General features: G+C 34.1%; 1 protein-coding gene across 1 annotated transcript; it reads right to left on the bottom strand.

Annotated features, from left to right (window-relative positions):
- Window positions 1-1115: 1115 nt before the first annotated feature.
- Cipc (Clock interacting protein circadian) lies at window positions 1116-10104 on the bottom strand. Its single transcript, XM_089640015.1, has 2 exons — window positions 9774-10104; window positions 1116-2922 (listed from the first exon to the last, which is right to left on the bottom strand). Exons 1-2 carry the CDS (start codon window positions 9805-9807, stop codon window positions 2420-2422), a joined length of 537 nt encoding a protein of 178 aa, XP_089496141.1. The 5' UTR covers window positions 9808-10104; the 3' UTR covers window positions 1116-2419.
- Between the last annotated feature and the right edge of the window lie 1951 nt (window positions 10105-12055).

Genomic DNA, 12055 nt, shown 5'->3' with positions numbered 1-12055 from the left:
CTGACACACTAAGACAGTGGGTCAGGAGTTGGGAAAAAATAGTATTGTACTGTCCCCGTGAGATTCCGGCATTAGAAACGAAATTTTCAAATTTCGGTAGATTTTTAGAGAATATCTATGCAGATCGGTAGAGTTTAGCTGAAATTGGTAGATCTACCGAAATTTCGGTAGGAATTGCATCACTGGGCCACAAGTCAAGTTACCCCATACATATTGCCAACACAAACATATTTAAGAAAGCAGAATAATCTGTTTTATCGACCTAGCATTTACCGAAAAATATTTTGAACGCCGTAAAAACTTCGCTAGATGTCAGTATTGTGCAATATTTTTTTTTCAAAATCATTGAAAATAATAATAAATTTGTTATACAGTCAGATTTAGTTATATAATCTTATCTGTGCATTTGGCCTTGCCACTGTAAATATTCGGGATGCGATGAGATACATACGAATGTTCCATCCAAACCAGTAGTACACCTTCACGGTGCAACCGGTACACCAGTGGACACGGGCAGTGGCAGGGCCAAGCTGGGCAGGGCATGGGCAGGGCCGTGCTTGGGCAGTACGTATGGTAGCAAGCCGCCCACACCAGGCAAAAAAGTTTTATTTGGTTCTTCTTGAAACACGTTGAAAAATCAACTGAATAGGTTTATAAATGTATATTATTACCCACGTGCGAGTATGATTTTCTGATAGCGAGAAAGAAACCCAGAAGGGTTTTCATCAACATTTTTCAGAATCTTTACCATCTCCCGTATTACACCTTTGACTATAGCTCAATTCCTTACTAAAGGTCATCACCATCAGTCACCAGGGTTGTCAATTTATTGGTCTATTATAGCGATGTCTCCAACATGACTACATTAACTCCCTCAGTGAGTTTCCATTCATACTGAGTAGGTAGTTGGTTGAAAAAATTATAGAACCAGCTGACAAGCTGCCTTGTGGCAGCGTTGTGTGACTTTTTGTTATTGTTAAAATTCGAATAATATCAATGTTATTATAATCATTCGGGTTTAGAATGTTAGACCTATTAGGTTTAAAAGGTACATAGGTAGGTCTCCAAAGAAAAGTCAGGAGATATTTTCAATCAGTTTATTATTAACACCAAATTGCTAACATGGTAAAATGATCGTTATTAAACCTAGCGAAATGGAAGTGATCGCGATGTTTGCACACGACCTAATACGATGTTTGAAAGAATTGCACATACATTATCTATGCTGTATGCATTATAGACGACATCCTTCAGTGTATGAGTAGCTCACACAACATCGAAACAATTGTAATTTATTATTAATGCACAGAATTACACACATATATTTAGAATATTATGATAAAGAGAATAGATTAAGAGGATTGTCGTTAACAAATGACGTGCATGTTTAGGCCCGTTCGTCCCAATGGTTTACACTAACTTTAAACAGTTAGGACGGGTTGTTTCGGAGAATTTGAACAATTCATCAAATTTCAACGTTCATTTTCGGGTTCTGTGAAAGACTTATTCAAGTTCTGTTTTTATGTCATTGTAGGCTAGTTGCTTGACAAAACTGAAATAAAAACAGAACTTGAAAAAATCTTTCACGGAACTTGAAAATGAACGTTGAAATTTGATGAATTGTTCAGATTCTCCGAAACAACCCGTCCTTAGTAAACTGAAGCAAGGAAGTGTGATTTCCTAGTTCGAGCACTGAACAAGCGGGCCTAAGTATTCCCACGAGTTATCAATAAATTATTACTATTACGAAGTACGCGATAACATCAAATTGCTTATATTAATACAAAAATAAATAATGAAAATTAATTTGTGTTTTACACATGTATAATTAGTAAAAAATTATCTATCGAACTTTCAATCTTTGATACAATCAATTGCTTATTAAGTTATTATCAGAACATTCATCCTATTAAATCGTAAATCACATTTTACCAGCTATTCCTACCTCTAAGTCTAGTTGGCTAAAACAGCATTAAATTCACTATAAAAAGCATTTTGTTATCACTATACTATAATGGCTTTAGAAGCTGAAAGGCTATAACGATGACTAAATTCAACTGTTAAACTTTAAAAAAACGAGATCGTAGTTTGATGATACTAAACCGTAATAATGACGGTATAACTTATCAATAAAAATGTATGATTATTGAAAACGATAAATGCAACAAGCGATGGAATTATGGGTCATTTGCATGTTTCACGCCCAGGTGTGCTAGCATCCATTGAGGGCTATAAAGATTTTTCAAAATTATGCCACTTGAATTCAATTGTTGATCAAGACCGGTGGCCATCTTGGCTGTCAGTTGTGTCAAGCATTTATGTAGGAAGGTTTTGCATAAATGCAACGGCCTGCACAATGAGCTCTGTTTCGTTACTGGATGTTTAACACAAGCATCGAATGATGTAATAGTGTCATTATTTATTGACTGTCTTTTGTGGAATCATCAGTTTCCATACTCTGTTCGCTGCTGGAAGACAATGTTTCGCTGTTGGAAGGACTGCATTCAGTTACTGTAGCTGTGGTGGTGGTAGACAAGTTGACTTTATTTTCTGGATTGTTCATCACCGACTTGATGAACTCTTGCGTCTCCGCTTTTAGGATGGCCAATCTCCTTTGAAGTTGTTGGTTTCGCTTCATCAGGGAGACAGTCCTCAAGGCGATATCGATCAGACCCTCGTTTCTAGCCCTGCGTGAGTTAGGTTGCGCTTTCACGCAGATGTCTCCGGAGAAGGGAATCCTCGTGATGTGGTCCAGAGTTCGGCTCTCGACCGTTGGGGGTGGTGCGGGGGAGGTGACTGGCAGCTGGTCCGAATCATTCGAGGAGTCAGAGTCCGGAAGGGCGGGAACCGCCTGCTGGAAGCGCTGCAGCATTCTCGCCCTGAAGCGGAGTTGAGACAGACGCAGAGATCTGGCACTGCATCCTGAGAAAAAAAAACAAAAAATTAAATTAGGCATTAATAGCAAAATACAAATAGGTTTACAAAAGAAATACAGGAAGAAAGCAAACAAAAAATGATCTCTCATTGAATGGCTTACAAGCAGGGCCGGCTCCGAACGCCGACATGCCAAAGAGCCAATGCGCTGATAATACCTACATAATGGTGCTGCCACACGCAAAGCTCACATCAACAGATAATATAAAGCACAATAGCGCTCGCCATACAATCCCATACAGACCCGACACACGTAAAAAGATAACGCGCTATAAGTGTGGTTCTGAACTTCGCTAACCGAATTTATTTTACGTAACCGCTCCCGACGCGATATTTGAAAAGTTATGCGTCCCCCTCTCCGCCGTAAAAAGGAGAGGGGGTCATTTTAATTGCGGAGCTACCGACTAAGTTCCGTGTTCCCTTTGACAGCCATGACATAAGCAGCCTAATAATGCATTTCTTATTTATTATGTTAGCTCATATCGTCATGTGTGCTAGTAAATTTAGAAACATAAAAAAAAACTTTATTTGGCAAACATACTTAACATATATTTAAAATATAAATATAATCAATATTTGAATTTAAAGTAAACAAATTTTCGCCCTTTCAAAATTAATAATATTTTTAACTCAGTATGTTTATATGGTAATATCATTCGGTTTTTTGATAAAGTTGGACGGCCTGATACCTACATAGAGAAGCTTCTAGTTTGTTCGTTTGTCGATTGTTTTCAATTGTTTTCCTGGGTAATCTGGTTTGCTCTCGTCAGCTCTTGTGCTCTCTTCTCGTTCCCTGCCCTGGTGTTGGTCCTTGCCGCCTTTGCCTTCGACATTTTTGGAAATCGACTTGAGCTTATTTTACAATAATTTATTATATGTCGCTTTCGTCGATCGGCGTGCGAACTGCGAATTTCCTGATTCGACGGAGAGGTTATGTCAGGTTATGTGAAAATGCGCTATTTACGCGCAGATTGTTTAAAATCTAAAAAGTTTATAAATAGCATTTATAATTATATAGTTGGCGGCATCATCATCAGAGGATGAGCTGTCCAACAGATCCAGCAATAGGCGACAAGTATCATCCATTTCGAAAACGTGCTCAAGCTGTCAGTAAGTAAAGTTGTCACTTTGACAGATGAAATTATGTTCCTCGGCCGCTCTCGAATTCAACTGACCCCCTCTCCTACCATAGGAAGAAATATTTGATAGCGTCGTGTGTCGGTAGAAAAGATGATGCGCTGTACATTAACTTTTGATGTGAGCTTTGCGTGTGGCAGCAGCTTAACACGTAATACAGCGCTAGGCGCCGTTTGGCTCAGGGCTGGCCCTGCTTATAGGAGGAACTTATAAGGTTTACAAAAGGAATTCAGGAATAAGACGAACAAAAAATGATTTCTCATTGAGGGCCTGAAAGGCTTATTGTGGACTTTTTCCTCAGACGCCATTTTTGTACACTTTTGCATTTGGCATTCCTCACAAATGTAATTCGTCATTGAATGACATTAGAATTTCTGTCATTACTTCATGTAAGTGCCTAAATGATCTTCAATGTAATTTCGGGAATGATGGATTTTTATTTATTTACTCAAGTTCATATTCAAAATGGCACGTGGAAACAAGAGATTTTATTAAAAAAATATTTTTGATAGGTATATAATTTTTTTTGCTACATTATAACGATACCTAATCTATCAACTTATTCGAACAAGATACTTACTACTATGCGTGTCACGAGTGACAAAATATATAAATGTCTGGATTATGGTTATAGGAATCCATACAGGATTATTTTGATTGAAGCCATCTCGGTATCTCGTCTGTGGAATTTCGTAATTTTTTGGCAACACGATTATTTTGTGAGAAACTATTTCAAGGATGAAGAGTAAAATTAGAACAAATTTTTCTACGAGTACCTACTTTGAGAACTCCATGAGATTAGTGAGAATTGCAACTAGGTAGCTTGTATAACCTAACCGTGCGTTCGTGCATTCGTTTCGGAAAACAAGGTCAAATATACCATTAGTTTTATGCTGCCCTGCTTTTTACATTGTGATGTTAAAAAGTATCTTAAACGTAGACAAAGTATGTCCCTTCATTCAACGTGAAGCAAGAATCACCTAGTTCCTATTTCTTATCTCACATATAAAACATTAACTAAGCAAGTTAGGGTAAATTTATACAGAAAATAAGGACTTAACCCCTCCAGCGTTTTAAGGACATATATGACCGGGCGTCCATATTTTATAAAAGTATTTTTATCTTTTTTTCTATCATGCGGAAATACAATATTTTTATGACGTTAGACAACGAAATAATAATTCTTTCTTGTTTTGCCTCATTTACTAGAGTCAATTAATAAAATCCTAAAAATAGCCATAATGAATAATTCATATTTCGCGATGCCATCGTAACAATAGGTTTAATTTTTAAAATTGTTTCTTATTTTTTATAATACGAACGAGATAAAAGTGAAGGTATGGTTTTCTTACAAATTCCCCAAACAAAACGAATATGTTTTCGATATTATATTCTCTCAATTTTTGTAAATAAAAATGTGGTTGACGTTTTTAACAACATTTTTGACGTTTGATATTAAATTTAATTATTTAGAAATAGTAATGTTTATTTTAAATGCATACGTCGGAAAGAAAATTTTATCTAATTTCTAAAACAGTATTTGCTTTTGAAATACACAGAAAACATTGCAAACTGAACAAAAGTGTTGAAAGTACTGAAGGGTTAAAAAAAATTCGTAGTATTTAGATTTAAATGAAAAGTATTTCAGTTTCCGGAAAAGGAAAATGATGCATTTTTAATTTTTTTAATTTATTTTATAAAATACAGTATAATTATTTAAATTTACATTGTTATTGATGTGACAGTTTTAGGGTTAGTTTTCTTCTCTTTTTTTATTTAACTCAAAATAAGAACCCACGATCCTAAAATAGGTTCTTAGTTTGAGTTTAATAAAAAAAAAGTAGCATGAAAAATAATTTTAATATTATTATGTGAAGCACGGCGTGAAGAAAAGACGTCAAATCATCAGTTTTTTAATAGCTACTAAAATGCTTTATTTTCTATCTTTAAGGAAGTAAATACCCTGTGGAGGCCAGTGGAGGCCTTCACCGGCCACAAGCCTAGTTACCACACACAGATTGCGAACAAAAACATATTTATGAAAGTAGAATAATCTATTTTATTGACCTTACTTTCCACAATCATGGAAGAGTCATTATCATTTTATTCATTAGGCAGTAATTGCAAAATGCTGCGAAAATAATTGGGCGCTGATGAACAGTTGACTAGCGATCCATGCCAAATAGTCTGAATAGAAAAAGAGGTATAATCTGTCGTATGTACCTTAAAATGGTTTTCGACAAAATTTCGTGTGAAAACAACAAAGAAAAAGCGGGGAGATATAATTTTAAATTACCATTCCACTGAGTTTTGATAATGAAAATGTAATTCATCAAATAATGTGACTGCTTGAGGCTGTGAAAACTCTCAAACGGTGAGCTCTGCTGTCGTGAAATTTGATAGATTTTGACCCAAAATTCTAGTTTTACTCAACTGCTTTAATTTCGCAAAAAAATTTTGAAATATCCTTTTTAACCATTAACAAATAAGACATGATAAAAGCAGTCCATTCAACAACGTTACAAATTCCAATGTAAAGGGAGCAACGTTCTGTAACAAGAGAAAAATCTTTGGAGAGTAACAAACTTTAGTTTATCTTTAAAGTGTGAACAGGGAAAAACAAAAGTGTTTTGCATTTAATGGAAATCTATTTTAATTTTAAACGGTATTTTGTACTCTTTCCTTCGGTTTAATATAGCACATATGTTAATTATGTGTGGAAGTTTTGATTGGACTTTACCTCTAGACAGGGAGGGCGGAAGATCACACAATGCGAAGACGTAACTCAATTATTATTAAGACCTTTCATGTGTTGGCAATCAGAGGATTCATCCGTTTTAAATAATCAGCTATGTTGTATACGTTAACCACGTAAGACATTTTAATAATTAATTTACCAGGACGTGAATGCGTGATACTATTAACACATTCCTTTCGAGGTACGGAATTTAATTAAATTATTAATAATAAATAAAATTACGCTGCCTCTATGGAAATAGAAAGGAAAGGAACAGTTATTCCGTTTGTAAATTATTTAGAGCCAGTGGTTTCACAGTTAAAAGCTAATATTAAAAATCTGTGGAAGTTCTATTAAAATTCTGTTATGACGGGTTGTTTCGGAGAATTTGAACAATTTATCAAATTTCAACATTCATTTACAAGTTCTGCGAAAGATGTTTTCAAGTTCTGTTTTATTTCAGACTGTCAATATACTAGCCTATAACGATATAATAACAGAACTTGAATAGGACTTTCACAGAACCCGAAAATGAACGTTGAAATTTGATGAATTGTTCAAATTCTCCAAAACAACCCACCCTTATTATTCAATTAAGTGTCAGTTGTTTCACAGAACTTGGATAGCACTTTCATAAAACTTGAATAAGAAATTTGATGAATTGTTCAAGTTCTGTAAAACAATTCGCCCTTTAAGTGATTTAAATGATTTTTAAACTTAATTAGTAAAATGGCATCATTAATTTACTCTACCATTTTGTGTTCTTCTTCTTTCGTTCACGAATTCTGCAAAGATATTTAGTCCGGCGATTTCGCGTAAGTGAATTCTAAAATCTAATTCTAAAATCCAGGGGCTGAACATAACTTCAATTCAATTTTAATCATCGGTAGATATTTTAAGTTTGGTTGACAATTCATAATATTTACTTATAAAGTGAAAAAATGATGTCATTTGATCATAATCTTAGAACTGTTGATGTTGGTGTGTTTTTAACTGATGATCATAAAAGTGACCATTTGAACCATTTGATATCTCCATTTTCAAATCTTTTACTCTTTTAACGGTCCACGTTAAACGCCGATTATTTTTCCGTCTGTTTCAGCTTTCAATCAAATTGTGGTCAGCTGACAACAAGCACAGCAGAAATTACAGAAAAAAATAAAAAAGCGCGCTCGTCCATCACATATGATGGGAATACAAACAACCATACCTTATAAAACCAATAAAGCGTTTAGAAAATATAATAAAATAATAATAACCCAGACGTTAAGTAGGTAGGCATAAAAACTAATGAGTAGTATTAAATTTAAATACGCAATTAACTGGTAAATACATCTAAATAGCGCGAAAAAATCACCAGTAATTGGGTATCCATTTATAATTGACACACTCACTGACCAATAGGATGCATGATCTGGGCAACAAGTATGGGGGTGCTATTGATTTATTTATTGACTCAATTTATAGAATTAAGCATAATCTATACCAACACTTTGTCGAATCCTACAAATTAGAGTAGCGTTGGTAAATTAGTTTTAATGTTTTGTCTTATATGTAGTGTTGTTGTATTTTCTTTTTTACTTTGTTACTCTTACGTTTTACTAATATTGCTTCATATTTAGTTTAAAAAAAATATATTTCTTAATATTTTGTCATTAAACTTGTAATCACAATTTTGCAATTGTGTATTTTGTACCTACTTTACAATGGATTACATATATTTACTGTCAGTATCTCCTGTATAATACAGATATTCTCCTATGTACACTGCATCATGTATCACTTTTATGTAAAAGCCTTTTTAGGCGTATTTATATAAATAAATAATTGAATCAGATTTAAGTAATTTGTTTTTTTTTCGACCAATTCCTTTTTCGTTCTTCTAAGGGTCTACAAAATATATCCCGGTGTATTTTTTTATAAAAACCTGCTCCGGAAATTAATTTACTTAAGGATGTAGGTATTATACAATGAATTCTTCGTGAATTATCAAGTATCGTCTACATGAAAGGTCACAAAACAAAAAATCAATCATAAACGTTATACAATTTAATTTTCACGAGGTTCTAAAGAATCTTTAGAGCATGAAATGAAAAATAGTTTCATAATTTGCTCAACACATAATGGCACATAACCAGAAAATAGGGACAAAGCTAACACTTTTAATACAGAAAAACACTATTTTTCAGTTATCAATGAGAAATAATTATTTCAGAGTCTGAAAATGGAAAATAATGCATTTTACCAACTATTTCAATTTGACGTTTTTCTTCACGCCATGTTTTTTTGTATGTTTTTATTTAGTTATAAAAAAATGCATTTTAATATCTAGTAAAACCTTTTAACAACTTATTTCTATTACATTGGACACTTTACAATACATCTTAAACATAATCTTTATAGAAGTTAGGCATAACCCACGAAAAGCAGCAAGGCTTTAACATCTGTCGGTAATTCATTAAACATCTTGAATCCTTTAAAATAGAGATTATTTTGGGTTCCCGACAAATTTGTTTTTGAAGTCTAAAATCTCTACAGTTTCTCGTGGGGTAGCCACGATAATAAGCCACAACAATATTAATATAGTTTTTAATATTGTTTGTAAAAATAAATTAAATTATACCCAAATTAAGAACCTTTGAATATTTATAACTAAGAAGATTTTGGGTTAAATAAGAGAAGAAAAAAATAACCTTAAAACTTTAACATCAATAAAGATGGCTGCCAAGTGAAAAATCGATTTTAATTTGAACGAAATAACTATTATAATCCATTATGCATTTCGGGAAATGAAAATACTTATTTCTGATTATTATCTAACTGAAACAGAGTTTTTTCTTTCTATTAAAAGTGCGTAGGTACCAAGCGTGTCCCTATTTTTTGCACATTTACTATATTTTTGTTCATAAACAAAATTTTACACCTTTTAAAAATATTTATATATTTAATTAAAAAAGACAATTACCTTTTCTCATTCGAAGAGCACGGTCTTCACACATTTTGTGCCGTTTATTAATTCACAGATATCAAAAAGTTTTTTATTATAGTGTAAACAGTTAAAATAAAACTTTAAACTCGCGATTAAGTATTATTTAAAAGCGGAAAATTGTTTTTGTTTCAGTGATGAATATAACACATAACTTGTTGTTTCAGACTTATCTCGTAAAACAGATGATTTTCGATGATCACGAGTAAAATTTAAATAATGTTGTGATAATATTATTAAGTATGAAAATGTTTAGATATGTTTTCAGTGCAGTTTTCACGTCAGCACGTCTAGCCTTCGCAGTCGTCGGAACAACTGTGGATGAAAATTAGTTGTTGGTTCCGCTCGCGAAACTCGGCTGTGCGTCCCCGCTAACTTCCCGCCTCCCCGGAGAAGTGGTGGGGATCCCGGCTAAATATCCGTGTTTATTATGTAGGCAACATGTTGTGTCATTCGACACGATTGTGCGGCACGAGGTTGGGGCAGGTTAGTTCCACGGGTCGACTCGAGGGGGGAAGTGTGGGACGAGAGGGGGTGGCAAAGTATGAAAGGAAGGGAAGGGGGGGAGGTAGCCTCACCTCGGGCTCTCCCGCACGCGCTCGGACCGACTCGGGTCAACGTTCGGCTACTTTCGCAACTCTATAATCTATAATTATTATTATCGAATTGTCTTGTTCCAAGAATACTGAGAACGCAACACAGCATTGAAAATAGTTCAATATTCATAACAATACGCGGATGAATTAACAATCCTTTGTGTGAAGCCGCTTGTTGCAAAAGAGTAGAAAGGGTTCTGTGGTTCATTTTGGTCTTGTGTCAAGTACTATCGGTTTTCCCGTGCGACCTCATTAGAGAAAAACTCAAATAGTTAAATCGTCAGTACCTAGTTATGTTTGACCTTTTTACAATAATACTTTTAAATATTTAAATAATAAATACAATTGTTTTACCAGAAGTTAGATAAAAATCTTCAATTCTACATAGGTTCTTATTTGAAATGATTGTATGCATTATATTATAGAGTATTTTTCTTTCCCAAATTAAGTTTTATAAGACAGAACATTGCACTCTTTTCCCAGGAACTTGACGCAGTGAATCACAATAAGTTGTTAGGGCAAAATTTGAAGTGACGTAATCTGGAAAACATTTCCATCAACAAATTCGCTAAACTCGCTATTGCAAAATTAACAAAAGATCTTTGAGAGCTGGTGCAATAATATAATTCAATTAGTAATGTTTGGATTCTTATGCTGCGTATACTTTTGCGAGCCGAACCACGAATTTTGGGAAAGGGACGAAGAGCTTGGCGCCGTTTGCAGTTGCTTTGTTCCTTTCACATAATTCGTAGCTCGCAAATGTATATGTAGCATAAGAGTTCGGCGGAATAAGTTTAAATTCCTAGTGTACCGTGAACTCAGATCACCGGAAATTACATAGAATTTTTGGTTATAAACGCGAAGCAGTGTTGAAACTTCAAATTATCAAAAAAAAATTCAAACCTACTATTGCTGTTGCAAGAAAAAAAAACTTCATGATAAATACAAACCTGGAAATTTTGTTTATAGTATACACGTCGTTCAATGCTGGTATAGTTAAATCCGGTTTATTGCCATTGTAACGTCTTGGGCAATTTTGGTAGATTTTCTTCACAGACGATAAACAACCGTAGAGTTTTTTGAGAGATATATCTCCCAGCCGACACGGTCTTATAAACGTTATTTGTCTGGTGAGAAATAGGATTTAAACAATATTAGAAAAAGAGAATACTGCGATTTAAGTTTTCGTTCAGAAATTTTCCATAAAGCACTACCGAATTTTTTAAATAATTCTATGAAACAACATTTGGCATTTGATAAATATTTGTCAAATTATCAAATAAACGTTTTTAAATTCACACGACTTAATTTTATTTTATGAAATAATTAAGTAACCATCAAGGTGTTTCCCCGCAGGGTTAGGCAGAGAGGACGGACCGCCAATCAAAGTATTGGCACACACTCCTTGCCTCATTCACATTCATACATCGTCTCGTACATACTCTTCTATTATTCTGACTCTTGACATGGCCCCACTTAAGTATCTGATTCACTTGATCGTGCCATGTCTTCTTCGGGCGTTCCCAACTTCTACTACCACTTATATTATCGTCATATATTTTTTTTTTTTTTCTTTATTCATAAAAATATATTTGGATACAGGTTTTTTACATGCTTTTCGACTACCACACTAGACACATGTCCGTATTATGGTAGTCATATATT

The sequence above is a fragment of the Hesperophylax consimilis genome, chromosome 15, assembly GCF_061612785.1.
Source record: "Hesperophylax consimilis isolate HC1 chromosome 15, BYU_Hcon_1.0, whole genome shotgun sequence".
Lineage (NCBI taxonomy): Eukaryota > Metazoa > Arthropoda > Insecta > Trichoptera > Limnephilidae > Hesperophylax > Hesperophylax consimilis.
The sequence above is the reverse complement of the archived record's forward strand: the minus strand, read 5'-3'. Positions and strand labels throughout refer to the sequence as shown.